The sequence below is a fragment of the Ambystoma mexicanum genome, chromosome 5q (assembly GCF_040938575.1).
Source record: "Ambystoma mexicanum isolate Mex_15411 chromosome 5q, UKY_AmexF1_1, whole genome shotgun sequence".
In the NCBI taxonomy this organism is placed as follows: domain Eukaryota; kingdom Metazoa; phylum Chordata; class Amphibia; order Caudata; family Ambystomatidae; genus Ambystoma; species Ambystoma mexicanum.
Window position 1 is genome coordinate 350,834,321 of NC_090933.1, and position 19,058 is coordinate 350,853,378.

Here is a 19,058-nt window from a genome sequence, read left to right on the forward strand (position 1 = left end):
CGATAATTGCGAAGATCCTGAACTATAAAGACAGAGTGAAGATCTTGGAGTACTTTCATAAAGGTGGAACGATAGAAAGGGCATCTACCAACATAACAGCGTACCCTGATTATTCCATGTTGGTGCAGAGGCAGCGATACAGCTATGTGGCGGTCAAGAGGAGACTGCACACGGCTGGGATCAAGTACATGCTTTTGTACCCGGGGAAGCCGAAGGTTTTGCATAAAAGTAGAGCGCTCTTTTTCGACACCCCAGAGGAAGCAACGACATGGCTGGATTTGCAGGGCTGCCCGGAGCGAGATGGGGAGCAGGATCACGAGGAGCGTGACAAGTGAGTGGGAGATATTATGAATGCTGAAGGGATAAGTGGGGGTTGGGGGGAGTCCCAGTAAGAGACCTTGGAACATTTGAATAGTATTGTTGCATTTTTGGACTCACTAACCCTGTTGGACTGGAATATAGAGAATAAAACACACAAGTAAACTGAGTAGCGGTAGGCGTAGTTGACTTAAGTAATCAGGAGCAACAGAATGGACACAACCTACCCCCAGGAATTAGTAGTAAGACAGCCACTAGGGCGACTTTACCCTGCCGAGCCGCGAGTACGGGCTATTGCCAGAAAGGGCTAGATGCGGGGGTGCCTGAGATCCAGGGATGGAGCTGGGCAACAGTTGGGGAGGGTGTTGTTGGGACAGGGAAGGCAAGGGTGTGGGCGTTTTGTGTGTTTTTAGTTAGGGGAAGTTTGAGTTGGGAAACTAGCCTATATAGATGGAGAATACAATTGAGAAGGAACTTGGATGTGGACTGCACTGGTGGGGGGAAGGGTGAGACTCTAAGAGGCTATGGGGGGACCTTAAAATAATTACTTGGAATGTTAGGGGGCTTAATAGCTACTTAAAAAGGAACAAGGTTATGTTATACCTGCGCAGACAAAAGATAGACATAGCCCTGCTGCAGGAGACTCGCCTGAAGCGGGATAAGATGGAGATGATTGGGAAGAAATGGAAGGGAGTTGTGGCGGGTTCATCATATTCGGCCTATGCTAGGGGAGTACTTATCTGGGTGGCGCCACATGTCCCGTTTCAGCTGTTACGGACGATGGTTGAGATGGACGGGAGGATGGTCATAATGAGGGGATTGGTGGAAAATAGGGAGATGAGCATCGTAAATACGTACGTCCCAAATCAAAATACAGCGGCATATTTTAGAACACTGTGCACCAACCTTAGCATGTGTGTGGGAAGCGCATTGATTTTGGGAGGAGATTTTAACTGTGTACTAAACCCTAGGGTTGATAGATCGGATGGGAAGATGGATAGACCCACCCCAGCCGCTAAGGCGTTGCAGACATTGCTGAATGACTTTGGGTTGGGAGATGTGTGGAGGACACGGCACCCCCAAGAGAGGCAATACTCGCATTATTCCCCCCCCCCCCCCCCCACAGCGGTTACATACAAGGTTGGACTATGTCTTTTTCACGCCACAGGTAATAACAGAGATTACACAAATATAAAGCAAGGGTCCTTTCGGACCACTCGCCTTTTGATCCTCGGATGGCAATGCCGACCTCCGAGAGCGAGGATTCCAACATGGCGCCTCAGAGCAGAGACCCCTTTTTTAGGGAGGATATAAGGGAGGATATCATAAACTATTTTGAGACAAATACTGGCAGTGTGGACTCGGCAGGCACGTTGTGGGAAGCCTTTAAGGTTGTGATGAGAGGGGGTAGTCCTAGCAAAATCTAAAGGATTGCACGGAGGGATCCTGGCTGACCTAAGGGAAACAGAGGGAGAATTGGAAAAGGCATTAAGGGGAGAAAATAATACCAAGGAAGACATGGAACTGATACTCGGGCTGCAGCAGAAATGTGCTGGGCACTGGGAAAGACTGTGTAACCTCAACTATAAAAAATATATAGAGACAGCAGGCGGGAGGGGATAAACCAGGAAGGATCTTGGCATGGTTATATAAGAGTGAAACCCCCAGACCCACGATTAGAACAATAACAAGGGAAGACGGTAGTGTAGCCGATACCCAAGAGGGAGTTAATCAGGAGTTTGCAGACTATTACAGGCTACTATATGAAGATGATGGGGAGAGCAGTCGCACAACGATAACAGAAACACTGGAGGATATAGGATTGCCAAAGATAAGTGCTGAGGAAAGAGAGGAGTTGGATGCACCTATTACTTTGGAGGAGCTAGAAGAGGTAGTGAGACAATTGCCCACAAGTAAGACTCCGGGGGCTGATGGACTCCCAAGTGAATTCTATAAAGTATTTAAAGGAGAGGTGCTCCCCCCACTGTTAGAAATGCTGAATGAAGCGTGTGAGTTGGGTAGACTGCCAGAGTCACTTAGAGAAGCGATTATAATACCGCTTCCCAAACCTAATAAGCCTGGGCATAGCTGCGGTTCATATAGACCCCTGTCAATGTTAAATCAAAACCGCAAAATACTGACGACTGTTTTGGCAAACAGACTGAGGAGGGTTATTGGCAAACTAATACACCCTGATCAGACGGGCTATGTCCCGCATAGAAACATATCCAATAATCACAGACTCCTCCATAGAGTTATTGAGTATGGGAGCGAGAACGAGGGTGAAATAGCAATTGTCACTGGACGCAATAAAGGCCTTCGACTTTGTCAAATGGCCATGGCTGGCTATGGGATGGGGCCCGGATATCTACAGTGGGCGAAAATGCTATATAGTGAACCGCTGGCTAGAGTTAAAACGGGAGCAGTGATATCAGAAAGATGGCAACTCCGCAGAGGTACCAGACAAGGATGTCCGTGGTCTCCAATGCTCTATATATTGTCCCTGGAACCCCTAGCGATATACTTAAGGCAACACTATGATACGATAGGCATTGCTGTGGGAGGGGAATGACATCTCATCTACCTATATGCGGATGACATACTTCTGTAATTTGCGACACCGAGGAAAACCTCCAATACATTTTAGAAGTGATGGAGAGATATGCGGGGTTGTCTGGTATAGCGGTGAACCCTCAGAAATCTAGCATGTTCCCATTGGGTAGATATAAAGGGACCCCATTGAAACAGCTACCAGTGTTACAGATACCATGGGTGGTTAGCACATTTCGCTATTTAGGGATAGATGTAAACCACACAGTGGAAGACGAACATAGGTGCAACACAGAGGTAGCCATTAAGAAAAATCGAAAATTGCATGAGGTTCTGGGTGAAGCTGCCTTTAGCAATGATGGGACGTGGGGCAATGCTGAAGATGGTGGTCCTACCTATGCTCCTGCACTATTTTGGGACTATACCGCACTTGATTCCCAAGAAATTCTTCACTAGACTGAACAGTATGTGCAGGGATTTCCTGTGGCATGGCACGCGGAACAGGGTGGCCTTCTGGAAGCTACTACAGAATTTCTATGAGAAAGGGGGTATAAAAGTGCCTAATTATGAGGTCTATTATGTAGCAAGCCAACTGCAATATGTTGCTAAATGGCTCTCAGATGAAGTGACCTCTGAATCCAGGTTGTTTGGACAAGACTGTGCCCCATTTTATTTGAAAGAGATGTGGTTGCCCAAGGCAGAAATGGAAGGGCGGCCCCAGATGATGATACTTGGGTGGAAGATGTGGCGTAGGGCATGCAAGATGATGGAGAACCCATCCCCATGTTCCTCGCAAGTACCACTAGTTGCACTGGCAGGGGGAGAAAAGCAACTAAGGATGATAATCAGAAACCACTGGGAACCGGTTGGGTTAGCAACAATGGGTAATATTTGGCAAGAGGGGACTATCATAGATTTTGAGGTGCTGGGTGAGGAAACCGGGTTACACACGGGCCAGTATATTACGTATCACAGAATGGTGCAGAGAATTAAGAGAACATGGCCCGAAGTGGTACTGGAGGAAGAACCAGATGCTACCATAGATATAATATACGATATAGCGGAGGGGGGACATGAGATCTAGAATATACGAGATGATGTCTAAAGTTGGGACGGAAGTAGTACAATTGAGATAAGATTGGGAAGCAGAAGTAGGAGCCCCAATGGAGGACGGGATGTGGGAACGAGCCCAGGGGTATTATAAGAAGGTGTCGAGGAATGCAAGATTAAAGCAGATACAATTGTATATTATGCATAGGGCGTATATGACATCACCAGAGGATATCTAGGTTCAAAAATGCAGGACGGCAAGCATGCCCTAAATGTGATGAAGAGAATGCGGGTGTGGTGCAAATGTTTTGGTCATGCCCGGTTATTGAGCGCTTCTGGAGCGAAGGGGCACAAAAACTAGCAGAGAAGGGAGTTAAGATTGTGGTGGATACAGTGTGGGCATGTTTGTTGGGGGTGGGGGGCGGGGTTCCCTAGATCACGGAAACTCAAGCATGTGAGTAAACTAAAAGATCTGATATATGCGCTTGCAAAGAGGAGAATTGCTATGGGGTGGAAGACATGCCACAGTCCGCGAGTAGAGGTGTGGTGGAAAGATTTGCAGAAATGGGCAGAGGCAGAAACCATGGTGTGCAAGAAGCGAGCAGTGCTGGGGTGGAGGAGGAGACAGAGACCCTGTTGGCCTGGAAATTACTAATAGCAGAGTTGTTTGGGTCAATACAAGACCCAACGGAACCTATGGAAAGGGAAGACTCTACCACAAGATGCAGGAACAGAATGAGAGAAATATTAGGCTCGGAACGGGGGGTGGGATAAGGGAAGCAGTGATCACAATTAAGCGATGTATAATTGGAATGTTATCATATGCACTGCATGTTCAGTTTGTATTGTTTGTTTGAATGAACTAATAAAAAATGTTTTAAAAAAATGGGGGAATGGGGGTGGGGGGTAGAGACTGGGGTACTCCAATCTGCCTCACCCCCCGCTACTGTGGCAGGACTGGCTCTGGAAAACACCATCATTGGCCTCCGGCCCCAGATTGAGATGGGTCCCCATTCCCTTTTGATAGGTTCTCCTCCCTGACTGTCACATTATTCCATAAAAACAAGGTTGCCTTTCGATCGAATAATTTTTTCATTATGAAGCTAATTTCCGATTTCCAAATTAATCTGACAGTTCCTTTACCATACTTTTTTACAACCTTTGATCTCCTGCTGAGAAGTCCCTTCCCTCTTTAGATGTTTAAAGGACCCTTTAGAGCTACCCTTATAAAAAGTGTTCTGAAAGCCCAAATAGATATTTGGGAATTATGCAGCACTTCAGCCAGATCGTTCTGCTACAACACAGTTGGCTGGTGGAATCCAGTATCAGTTTATGCTAAACGAAAGCCAATACATCTTTTTGGTTCAAAGCAAAGGAAGGCTTCTTCTAAAAATCACTGTGCTTAATTTTGAAAACAGATTGGCTTCCTTGCAGTGATTGTCTTTTTATCTGGTTATCACTATCTGCATATTTCTCTCCATACGTTTTTATATGAATGGTGGCATTTGGGATAAAATAGCACAGTTGTGTTTTTGCAGGTACAATTGGTTCCTTATCGGTTGAAAAAGGCAAAGCAAGGAATGCATTAATTTTTCTGTTGTGAAAATTCAATGTAATGCTGTAAACCATGATGGCGGTATCGGATTGAACGCAAGAAACATGTTCTCATGTATCTATTAGAACTGTGCATGAATATTTATTCTCGTATTACATCCTGCACCTTAAATGAGTGTGATGGCAGCTTACCAAAGTGCACGTAAACGATTTGTTATAACAATTTTTCTGTGGTCAACTTATTCAGGAATGTCCGCAAACGTTTGCGAGAGGATCGAAAAGCAAACACAGCTCTTCAGGTGCGACAGATGAAGCAGAAATTAAGCGACGAAGAAAGAAAAAGAAAAAGGTGGATATATTGGAAACCTTTTCTCGTTTCGGTTGGGTGTGCCGCCGGCATTTTAGCTGGTGCATATGCTTGCTGGAACATGTATGTTCAAGATTTTTCTTTGTAACTAAATGCTTAATTGAGCATTGGGGATCATACTCACTATTTATTTGATATTACTTTGGAATATCCGCCGGGAGTTTTGACTTCCAGCTGAAGAAACTCCTGTGATTGGTGCACTAGATTAAACCTAATCGACTTTGTGATAGCTTGATCACAAATTAAGATCTCAGGACTATTTACTGCAGGTACTTTTACAATTCCAAGCAGTCCATTTCTATTTTAAACTGTTAAACGAAAATATTGATACACGTTTCTGCAAACATATTCATGTTTTTCCATGTTGCCCCATAATATCTTAGTGGTTAATGTAGGGTTAATCTTCCAAAATGATGTTTTCCATTTTCATGTTTAAGCGTGAGCAATAAAAAGACTGCTAGTATTTAGAAATGGTAAGGTCACTCTGCATTGCCATTTCTAATCTGTTATACATATAGGCATATTGTAAATTGTTTTATATTCTTATGACTCTAAAAGTGTTCTATAATATTTTATATCTGCATCATATTTGTTGGTAAGTGCATTTCTGAAAGGACAATATGAAGCCCCTTGACCCCCTAATGTAAAGCATTTTAGTTTTTGAAATGACCACAATGTTATGTTTTCCGTGTCATTGTCGGATATGTAAGAGAGGATCAGTTTTATTGTGCTCTTGCTTTTTTGCACTTTTGCCTCCGTTGGTGCAGTAGAAGATTTTGTCTTCCACAGTACTATATTTTACGTTTTGGTTTCTCATAATGATTCAAATCCACATTCACTGTTGGGTTTTTCTGTGGGACCAATGGAAACTTTGGATCCTGTGCAGGAAGTTGTTTCTTCCACAACAGTAATGTGGGAGAAAGCCTTGTATAGAATTCTTGGTGCTGACCATATTTTAAAAAAAAAAAAAAACGGTAATTTTTTTTCAATAAATGCTGTGTTTGACATATAGGTTAATGTTCTGTTCCAAACTAATGTTTTGTAAACGTTCCAAAATTCCATTAAATGTGAAGCATGATATTTGGTGTCGAAACTTTTATTTTACGTTTTCAGGGTTTTTTATATTTCAATTTTATTTTCTGTCGAATGCCAATGTTAATGACACAAAAAAATTATCAGGTGGTTCAAAATTTAACGTTAATCATTTTTCATTTGCAAAAGAGATGTTCAGTTTTATTCATTAGGCTACAAGTACACCTTAATTTGTTTTTATAATGGTTTTATTTAGCAAAAAGCAATTTGGAGCCAAATGCTTTTTAATTTGCCTAATTGTTTGGAATTGCTGTCAAATTTGTTATGAAATACAATATTTGTGGCTTCCCAAGAGTAAACCTGTTACGAGGGAAATTTCAAAATGGACCTTTGTAGGATTACTAAAAAATTGTGCATCAGCATGGTTTAAAACTAATTGAAAAATGTAAATGATTTTACTAAGCTATAGTTAGCCATTTCTTTTATTGGACGTTTGGTCACAGAAACTGCCTCTAATCGGGGATGCTTTAAACCCAACCCCAAAGAAGGTGTGTGCTGATCTATTCCGAGGCATTGCTCCCAGTGAATTCTGCTCAATGTCAATAATTTATGAAGACGTGCACAGTGTTTTTATCTTGTTTTGTCAAGCAACACTTTTTGGTACAGTATGAGCCATACTGTGCAAGTCTTGTTGTTTTTCGGGACCTCTCCAGTTGAATGTCTCTGAATGCATGGTTTTTGGTTTCTATCAACCGTGATCCCCAGCAGCTATAGGAGTGTGCTGTGTACGTCCTCTCAAAATGCTTTTGTAGCAACCCCATTCAACATGGAGAAAGTTCACCAGCTGGCTGCTGGTATCTGGAGCAGACTTGGTACTGCCCATCTTATGTAGCGTATCACATATGTAGTATAGTCTGTTCATTTAATTTCTCCTAGCCCCAAGGTTGTACAAATGGCCACATCTTTCTTGGCGAGGCCAGGGATTATGAAAAATGTTTCCATACAGTTGTGCTTCTTGAGCTGCCCCAGGCCAGCTTTACTTTGGTTGTAGCACTACCAAAAGAAAAAGGTTGTTTAGAGTTTGAATTAAAGCTTCCCAATACTTTGCTGATAATAGATGACAACTAGACGTCAACCACAGAACTATATATCACTTACGTCCAACTGTTTAACTATATTATTGAGTCTGTCCTCTGTTTTCATTGTCATAAAGTCTGTCACAGTAACTATACTAGTGCTCTACACTATACACAGTGAAGCCCAGAGGACAACCAAATTGGTCAGACTTTGGTCTTGTAATGGAGAGATTAAACTCTAACAGCAGAGGATGCGTAGTAGTATTATAGCATGTAGGAGCTGACATCGACTGAGCACCATGCAGCCAAAGTTAAGACTGTCTTGAAGCCACCTGGGTTGTGTGAAGGAAAGATTAGTTTGATTATCCTTCGTTGTTTATGTTCAGAACTGTAATGGGGCACGGGCAGAGAGTGTGCTCCATCAAATATTGCTGCAATCTGGTTGTTTCATGTAAAGGCTGAGGCTGTGGAAACGGATGATCAAAGAAAATGACAAAAAGAATACTAAAATCTTTGTAAATTGAAGTTATCTGCTCAGGATTTTAAGAGGGCAGGACGTTCAACTTTTTTAGAGGGTAAATCACATTTTGGGAGGGCAGGAAAGTACTTTTGAAAGGCAAATGTGTACTTGCGGTGGGCAAACCACCGAAATGTAACAACCCTTGGCTTAATAGGCCATTGGTTGCCTTAGAAGTGCAGGGTGTTGCGTCCTGCACAGGAGTTTTACTCTAATTACTGATTGGGTTGTCGGACACAGATCAGGACGTCAAGAGTGAGTGGGAATTTGGTGCTAGCAGGTGTGGTAAATCTAATCAATTAGTTGGTGATTAGTGACTGACCGAGTTATGCTCACTTGGCTGCATTTTTCCTTGCCTACTTGGTTTGGCTGCTCAATGTGGTAGGTTGAAAGGGCACTAAACGAGGAGTCAAAAGGACATTGGGACCAGGCATGTCTAGGGTTGCTGAGAGCAGTGGCCATAGATGCAGTTAATTCAATACCTTCCAGCCTTCACGCTTCAGTTTTGCTCAGGAAATACATACCCCCTACTGTTAATCCAGCGTCCTGCTCTACCTCTTTCCCAACTGGTTGGTATATCCTGCACCGCAGGCTGGATGGGAAAAGCCTTCTCCAAAAAGGTCAGTTCTGTGAGTGAATAAAACATAGGACAGTGAGAGCATGCTTGGTCCTCATGCTAGAAAGGGGCCTGGTACCTTCTTGGGAGGATACAAGACTTTGCATCCTAATGGTAAGGGGGATTTGAGGCTGGCGCAATCTCTGATTTGACTTTGTCGTTAGATACTGGTTTTAAGGTCACCACTTCATGTAGACCCCAAGGACCTTTCACCTTTCATTCAGGAGTTCACTGTGGTCGCATGCACTTGACAGCACCTCTTGGTGGGAAAGCAACAGGTCTTAAGACTTAACCTACTGCTAAAGGCAAGCTTTTTGATCCACACAAGGTTCAGAAGGTTTCCGTTTTTCAGCCTCTGCACATTCTCAAACAGGCAAAAGTTACTCTGAAGGCCTCAAGGTCTCTAAGAAGGTAGAGCCTAGATCCCTTAATTCGGAGGTAGTTCAGCTCCCTCAAGGCTTCCAGGACTGCTATGATGGCACTGGTGGTTCTTAAGTCGGTAACATTGGTACCATCAAGAAAAATCCTCTATGGATACCCATAAGAGGAAAGACCGTAGAGCACATTTGGCACTGGTCTTGGTACAGAAAACTGCTTCAGCCTATAAGAAGCAGAAGCACTCTTCAAACAAGTGTGCCTAATTCCGAGCCTATTTAGGTCTCCGACAGTCAGATCATTTTGGTACATCTTAATACTTTGCAGTACCGCCTCATGTACTTTTTGGTACACCAGTGCGAGAGGAAAATAAACATTTGCCACCTATTTCACCAGTGGAAGATTTTCTCCAATCCTCTCAACCTTTGGTACTGATTTTTCATTCAGGTATCTAAACCTGTAGTTTTGAACATGTACCTTAATACCATAAAAACATCTTTAGCTCCTATGACTCGAGCTGAAGTACCAACTTCAGTGGACGCTTCTACATCCCCTTTGACTTCCTTAGAAGAAACATTTCTCCAGCATTGGATCTTTCATGGATTTACATGCTTAGAATATTCCCTGTCGTCAGGCTGGGAATCCTGTCTTTTTTAAAAGCACTGGTGGTTCTTAAGTCGGTAACATTGGTACCATCAATAAAAAGAAGGAAAATCCTCTATGGATACCCATAAGAGGAAAGACCGTAGAGCACATTTGGCACTGGTCTTGGTACAGAAAACTGCTTCAGCCTATAAGAAGCAGAAGCACTCTTCAAACAAGTGTGCCTAATTCCGAGCCTATTTAGGTCTCCGACAGTCAGATCATTTTGGTACATCTTAATACTTTGCAGTACCGCCTCATGTACTTTTTGGTACACCAGTGCGAGAGGAAAATAAACATTTGCCACCTATTTCACCAGTGGAAGATTTTCTCCAATCCTCTCAACCTTTGGTACTGATTTTTCATTCAGGTATCTAAACCTGTAGTTTTGAACATGTACCTTAATACCATAAAAACATCTTTAGCTCCTATGACTCGAGCTGAAGTACCAACTTCAGTGGACGCTTCTACATCCCCTTTGACTTCCTTAGAAGAAACATTTCTCCAGCATTGGATCTTTCATGGATTTACATGCTTAGAATATTCCCTGTCGTCAGGCTGGGAATCCTGTCTTTTTTAAAAGCGTTTTCCTTTGGAAAACTTCAACACTTTAGTGTCCCATCGACGTCCTTTTGGGATGCTTACGCACCACCCAATAGGACGTAAAGCATAAATAGACCCGCCCTGCGGCTTCTCGGGTTTCAACCATCCCCAAAGTGTCGGGTTCACCTTGTGCTTTCTACACTTTTGTGGGTTGTAGTCATTTCTTTCCCAATGTCGGGGAAAGCATTGTTTCGCCCAGGTGCTACGTGCGGAATGAAAAAGGTTCATGAAGGGGTCGGGCACATGGACTGCCTCTATTGCCTCTACCCTCATCACTCCACGGATACCTGGGACATCTGCAAAGGTTTCTTGCAGAAAACATTGAAGGACCGCAATCGGCGTCTGATATCGTGGCTGAATGAAGGGGCCTACCTTCCATCTGAGGTGGGGTAGTTGCGCAGTCTAGCATCGGAGAGGCCTTCCCCCGCATTTCCTTGCCGGTCTGTGTCGGCTGGGCCTCCGGCAAAGAAGCCACGGCCTACAGAAAAGAGTCGTCCCTCTTCGGGGAAACATCTGACGAAAGAGGCTCCTTCATCGTCAAAACATGGTCAATCTGACCACTCCCGAAAGCCAGAAAAATCATATTCTACTTCTTCGAAAAAGGACAAAAAGGACTCTTCGAGACGCCCCTCAGCGGACCATCATTGTTCTTCCTCGAGTAGAGAATCTTCGAAGCACCTGTCCAGAGACTCGAAAAAAGGCAGGATCGCCTGACAAGTCTGTGCCACAACTGCCAGCGCCGTCAATGGGAGTGCCGTCGTCGACAGCTTCACACTTTACTGCCGGCTGCACTATCGGTCTCTACAGTGGTGTCGTCGGCCCCAGTGGCGGCAATCGATGAGGGCCCCAGGTTTTCATTGTCGACGGTCTATGTACCAGGGTCTTGGCAGCCTTTGGCGTATGACGCCATTCTACCGGATACCCTACTGCAACAGGAGTCCGCCCTCCGTGTCATCGATGGAGGAGGAACGAGAGCCCGTGGTTCATCCAACAAATCTCAGCATACAGTGCGTGGGCCCTTCAACGGGAGCACAGAATGTTCCCCCTGCGTCTCCTATGTTGAATCCGCAGTCGGTGCTGTCTCTTCAGGTGTTAACTACACTGCAGTCCCTTTTAAGTCAGCTGGATGCTAGACTGCCTCCTATGGGTACGCCTCGGGTAACGCCTATCGTCGACGCGACAGGTGCCGTTCAGCGTCCAAGGCTGAGTTGCTGGCTTCCCGGCCGATAAGCTCAGAACCTCCTTGTTCCCACCTGGACGAGGGTGAGCTACAGGACTCTGAGTTGGACCAAGGTCCTAGGGACTCCATCTCAGACATTTCATCGTCACCATCAAGAGACCCAATGTCGGAGTCTGATGGAGAAATAGAGGCTCCTAGGAGTCCGACGCAACAGTCTCTCAACCTCAGCGTTTAGGTCCCTCAGATTGTTTTTTTCCGCCCAGTTTACTGATCGCCTTCATGCAGAGTTCATAAAGAACATTGCTATTGTTCAACCGACCTTTGGTCGAATAATTGTATAAAATAGTTAAGATCACCCTTTCCGTCCCTCAGCTCGACGGCTGTTCCAATCTCCGCCCGAAGAACTGCAAGAACTTCGACGGACGGTGATCCTGTAGGCTTTGCGGACCACGTGGCCTATACAGTAGGGAGAGTGGGGTCGGGGTGGACATTTCTTTTCAATCTGAAAATGCCTTTCCCTTTCCTTCCTCTTTCCCATTTGGTCTTAGTCACTCTGTGTACCCTCAGCTATGGAGAGGCCTCCATTTAGATTTTGCCCTATTTGTAAGAGCAAATTCCCATGGAAGGATAAGCACAGACGGTGTAACCGGTGTTTCCCCCTCGATCACAAAGAGGAAGGGTATGCGGCTTGTAAGATCCTCTGCCCCAAAACTTAAAGGAGCGTAGGGTAAAACGATGGGCGGCCTATGGTATGTCCAAGGCCTATGTTTCTCCCACTGCTGTAACCACCGAATGGGATGACGGCGAGAGTGACTATCAGACCTCCGAACCGGAGGTTGTTGACCTTTCGACGGAACGCTTGCGTTCTGCATAGTCTGTCCCTGGATCTGATAAGCACAAAGTAAGCTCTGCTATGGGGATGTCTCACCCCGGCGACAAAGACGGACACGTGCACGGCACTAAGCACACAACCCCAAGCCATACTTCGACTATGCCGAAGAAGACTTCCGGCGCGAACTGGTACACTGGTAACTCCGGCGATACCCGCCGACCGTTGGGATCGGCAGCCCTCCCCACAGCCGCATATGCGCCTAGCGACTGAGCAATCCAAGCCAAAGGGTGCTACCACAAAAATACCTAGTTCTGTCGGATCTATGTGATCACTGCGCTGCCCATAACTGTGACGGCCGAAATGCAGAGGCCAGTTGCGGCGCAGCGCAGTGAACATATAGATCACTGTGCCCGCTCCCCGGCCTGATTTTCCCTTCCTACCCCCCCCCACACTCCCCAACTTACCATTCACGGCGGCACACTTCTGTGTGCGCCGCCTGCACCCTGCTATCCCTGCAGCATCAGCTCCTCCCACTAACGTGGGTTAGAGCTGACGCCTCAGGGTGCTTTTCTTTTTTTTTTCTTCCGTGTCCCCCGCTTACCAAAATGGTAAAAGGGGGACACCCCCCAACTCCCGTTACAGCGCCCAAGCAGAGCGGGGGACACCCCTGCAACACCTGCTCTGCTTGGGCGCAGTAAATGTCGCCCTCATTTTGTGCGCCCCCAAAGTCGCAGTAACTGCAGGGGCGCACAAATGAGGGTGACATTTTTGTACGATTCCGTTCTTTCAACATGCATCACAAGAAAGCGTACAGCGACGATAAGGTTCCGAGGGCCGCGATAACTCAAGACAAGGCCTTAGCACCGCCGAAAATGATGGCACCACCGAAAAAGGTGGCCGATGAAAGCAAGGCCCCGGCTCTGCCGAAAAAGACTCCCTTACAATCTTTGGCTGTAACTACGCGCCTCCCTTCTGAGGAGGAGATCGAAGACAGCCTGAAAAGAATTGTCCCCCGATTCTCAAAAACGGCAGGCGAGGGACTCTGAAAATTTCCGAAAGGCCAGAGGATCCGCTGAGATCTAAGGATAGCATTCATAGGTCGGAAGAAAGACACAGGTATGCCGCACCTTCATCGGTCCCGCCAGAGGAATCCTCTGAAGGCAAAGAGGACTTTCTTTGACGTTAAGGCAAACAGACTCTACAGTTTACGATGAAAGACCATTCTAGGACCATTCTAGGTCGTCAGTCTGGACTACAGAAAAGTTTGAGCACTGTATGGAAAGGCTGGACAGGTTTGTTTCACGTTCAGAACAACCTACACCAAGAAGGCCACGTGATGAGAGCCGTTTTAACCCTAAAGCTATATTCCCAAGGCTTTTTGACTCCTCTTTAGAAGAGGATATATATAATTATGACCTTACTGAAGAAGGCATTGCACCAGTTACTGTAGATGAGGATCATTTCTCTAACGAAGAGGAACATGAGCCCATTGAGGGCTGGGTAGAGGACCCATATATGGGTTACCCTCAACCATGGCAGTTTCCAGATCCAGATATTCTGGCTTTGGACTCCCCTCAAGCCACCCCTACAAGAAACTCCTCTCCAATTGATGATCAGTTGACATTCAGTGTAATGTTACGTAAGGCAGCTGAACACTTTAAGATTGCCACTGAAGAGGCAGCCCCTGAAGCCGACTTCGTTGAAGATATACTCGGAGAAGCCGCCAGCCAGCCAGGCTATCCCTCTCCTCAATTCGATTAAAAAACACCTGGCTCCCTCTTTAGCAACACCTGCTCTCACAAGAGGTGTAAACCCAATAATTGAAAAACTTTTTGGCCCTTCTCCTTCGGATCCTCTATATATTAGAGGTCATTCCACCCCAGATTCTTTGGAAGTGACTCCCCCAAGAAAAGGAGCAGGGGTCTCTTTGTCAACCGGCGAGGCACTCCCTGACAAAGAAGGGAAAAGACTTTATGCCCTTGGGAAGAGGGTTACAACAGCAGCAGCGTACTCTATGCGTATTGCCAATAACACCACTTTATTGGCCAGTTACGCCAATGCGCAATGGGCTTTGATATAAGAAGGCCTACAAGAGGCTTCAGAACCTCTAAGAACCCGTCTCCTCACCACAGTCTCAGAATCCAAAATGCTCTGGTTAACTTGCCTACCCTCCAAGACTGTGGTCTTCTGGCGAAACAGTCAGTCGAGCCCTGGCTCAGGGCGTACTCCTGAAAAGACATGCATGGCTGTGGAACTCAGGATTTAAACCTGAGACGCAAGCGTAACTTATAAACAAACCTGTGGAGGAATCCAACTTGTTTGGGAAAGCAGTCGACGAGGCCCTAGAGACCGCAAAAAAAGAACATGAAACCCTAAAGAGTCTAGACCAAATTACTCGGAGACCCTCCATAAGACACAGATTTGGCAACAGAAGGTTTTTTTGTGGCCAACGATTCACTAATCAACAATACTCTTCAAAAACCAACTGCAACTCTCCACAGGGAACCAACACTTAGACCACCCCGTACCCACAAAGGAGACAGCGCCTTGATAAAGGAAGGGGCAGGAACCCTACCCGCAGAGGTTCTCCAGCCTCAGGTTCCAAATGACCTGAGGATTTGGGTCCCCTCCCATGCCTCCCCAGTCGGGGGCCGGCTTATATCGTTCCTTCAGGCATGGGAGGGAAAACTATGGACCAGTGGGTGCTAAAAACCCTAGCCCACAGGTACTGTGTAGAGTTCAACCGGTACCCAAAATTCAGACCTCCACAACAACGAAGACTAACACCAGAACATCTTCGCATACTGCTTCAAGAAGTCGAGATACTGGAACAAAAAGGAGCCTTAGAAATCGTACCTCTATCACAGGTAAAAGAAGGTATTTATTCAGTGTACTTCCTTGTACCCAAAAAGGATCTAACCATGCGCCCTGTTCTAGATCTGCGCCCAGCGAACAAATTTGTAAAACCACAAAGGTTCTGCATGGTCACCCTGCAGGAAGTAATTCCCCTGCTCACACAGGGGGATTACATGGCAACTCTTGACATGAAAGATGCATACTTTCATATTTCGATGTTGCCAGCCCACAGAAAAGACCTCAGATTTATGATACAGGACAAACACCATCAGTTCAAGGTACTACCCTTCGGCATAGCATCTGCAACAAGGGTATTTACAAAGGTACTAGCAGTAGCGGCAGCACACCTGCTCAGACAATCCATTCCAGTATATCCTTACCTCAACGACTGGCTCATAACAGGGGACTCTTACGAGACGTGTCTGTCAAATACCCAGAAGACGATAGATCTTTTATTCAGTCTGGGATTCTCTATCAACGAGAAAAAATCCAGCTTAGACCCCAGTCAAGTCAAACAATTCCTAGGGGCTCTAATTCAAACAAAGGACGGCCTCGTCTTCCCCTCCAACGAGAGGGTTCAAAACATGTTATTTCAAGTCCCTCACTATGTAGCCAGTCGAGAGTTAACAGTACGCAAGGCTATGCGTCTGCTAGGAATGATGGCGTCCTGTATCTACTTAGTTCCTCACGTGCGCCTGCGAACAATGCAAGAGTGGCTAAGCAGCCAGTGGTGTCAGGCCAACGGACAGTGGGAGGATTTAGTAGTGATCTTGCGGCCCTCGTTCTCTCGCTACGGTGGTGGTCGAGGGAAAACCTCTTGAAAGGGAAATCCTTCACCACCTGCTTCAGCAAACAGAGTTTGGTCGTCAGACATAGCGTCCAACCACATAAACCTGCTGGAACTGCTGGCAGTGTTCAAAGCACTAAAAGCTTTCGAAACACATCTGCAGGGAAAGACAATCCTAATCCTCACAGACAGCACCACAGCCATGTACTATCTGAACAAACAAGGGGGCACTCATTCTCCAGGGCTGTCCAAACTGTCCCAGAACATTTGGAAGTGGGCTCTCAAACGCAACATGTTCCTATTATCACAACATGTTCCAGGTGAACTCAATCTTCTGGCAGACGTACTCAGCAGAGACTTTCCGTTGCCCAGAGAGTACGAATGGCAATTACACGTAGACATCGTCTCCAACGTTTTCACACAATTTGGCTTTCCAGAGATCGATTTGTTCGCAACTCTGGAAAACACTCAATGCCAGGATTACGCCTCCAGGTATCAGGTATCCCCAGAACCGCTCCAAAGGGAACAGACTCTGGATTACCTGGTTGGGAAATTTGTCTACGCCACCCTCCTCCCCCCCCACCCCCCGACTCCCCTTCTCAACAAGATTGTGCACAAGATGCACCAGAAACCAGTCATGAGGATACTGGTGGGCCCGCCAACCTTGGTTCACTCATCTGATGGAGATGTCCCTATCTCCTCCAGTCAAACTGCCTTGCCTGTACAACATGTTGTCGCAAGACAGAGGGGAGACGCTTCACCCATGCCCGCAGATGTTGAACTTAGCGGCCTGGCTCCTGAGGTCCTAGAATTTGGACACCTGCAACTCCCTCAGAGATGTATGGACATTCTGAGGGAAGAAAGAAAACCAAACACTAGATATTGCTATTCTAGTAAATGGAAATGGTTTGTCATCTGGTGTAACTCAAAGAGCATTAACCCGATCGACTGCTCTGCCGCTCACATTGTTTTATACCTAACTCACTTGACTCGGGCCTAGTCTTCAACTCAATAAAGGTACACCTAGCTGCACTTTCAGCATACACAACATCACAACAGAAGGTGTCATGGTGGAAAATACCGGTTATTAAGGCTTTCATGGAAGGAGTGAAAAGAATTCCCCCTCCCATTTCTAACCCGGCTCCCGGATGGGACCTAAATGTGGTGTTTCATAGGCTTATGGGAGCTCCTTTCGAGCCCATGCACAAGGCAAGTGTTAAAGACCTCACCCTCTAGACTGCTTTTTTAATAGCTATTCTCTCCATCAGGAGGGTAAGTTGAACTACAGGCCCTCTCTATTCTAGATCCCTTTGTAACAGTTCACAAAGATAAGGTGGTTTTGCGCACTCGCCCTAGATTTGCACCTAAATTCATTTCAAAGTCCCATGTGAACCAGTCAATTGAACTACCAACATTCTTTCATAATCCTTAAAGCCTGGGAGAAAGAACCCTGCACACACTGGATGTACCAGATCTGTCATGTTCTATATGGAAAGAACTCTACCACTAAGGAAAACTAATCAGTTTTTCATTTGTGGCCACAGGAAGAGAGGGAGACGCAGTCTCCAAATCCACTATCTCTAGATGGATTGTCAAATGCATTACACTCTGCTACAATCTTGCTTAGAGAGAACTGCCCTTCAAGCCTAGAGCACATTCCACTCGAGGCACTGGGGCATCCATAGCATTCATTGCAAATGTTCCTCTTGAGTCAATATGCAACCTGGAGTTCTGTACACACCTTTACAAAACAATATTGCCTAGACATTCATTCTTGATCTGATTCTCAGGTGGGACAGGCAGTATTAAGACATCTTTTCACTACTGTTCCTTCTCACAACCCACCTCCAACTCTGGGTACTGCTCGCTAGTCTATGCACAGCATGTGATTCTAAGCAGATTAACAAACATCAGAAGACATGCATTACTTACTGTAAAAGCATTTCTGATGGTTGTATCTGCTTAGGTTCACATGCGCCCACCCTTCCTTGGACGGAAGGAACATAGACGTCCTACTACTTTCTTTCTTTTTCTGTACTCACTCACGATAGTCATGAGGCTCCCTCTTGGCAGAAAAAATACAATCCGGGTGACCTTGATGCGTGAGGGATCTTGGGTACACTACACGTCACATTAGGGATAGTGTTACAGGCACGCCCATGTCGACGTCCCCTTTCGATTCTCGAAAGACAAGATGCAATACTCCGCGGTTACCACTGGATGTCGGACTATGCACAGCATGTGAATCTAAGCAGATACAACCATCAGAAATGCTTTTAAGGTAAGTAATGCATGTCATATAAAACCCCCTAAAATAATCCTTTGATTGTCAAAGGGAATTTGTCCCAACAGTCTGTGGTTGTCTCTGCTGCCCTTAGTAAGGTCCTATTCAGAATCCATCTTCTGTCCTTGAAGGATTAAACATGATTGAACTCTCAGGGCAAAATAGTTTTCAAAACACTTCTTTCCCTGAGACAGATTAATGTAGCAAATATACTCGCTCATTATAATTTAAGGAACGGTTAGCCCTTTCAAAAATGTTGGGGGATTTGCTTCTTAGTGAGGCTCAGGAGGAATTTTCAGGTTTATAGTCATAAAATCGAAAACCAAAATGTCAAAAAATCGAATTTCTTTATTACGTTTTTAATTCGAAATGGGGGGGGGGTTTCCCCCTCCAACTCCGCCCTTTTTTTGTTTATTTAT

The 19,058-nt window shown here is 45.6% G+C and overlaps 1 protein-coding gene across 1 annotated transcript in view; it reads left to right on the forward strand.

The window, feature by feature from the left end:
• The window catches only part of PTPN2 (protein tyrosine phosphatase non-receptor type 2), a 1,450,306-nt gene that overhangs the window by 1,316,975 nt on the left and 114,273 nt on the right, over positions 1–19,058 (forward strand). Inside the window, exon 9 of the mRNA XM_069620828.1 lies at positions 5,720–5,821. Coding sequence (XP_069476929.1) covers positions 5,720–5,821 — 102 coding nt within the window. The remainder of the gene's footprint in view (positions 1–5,719; positions 5,822–19,058) is intronic.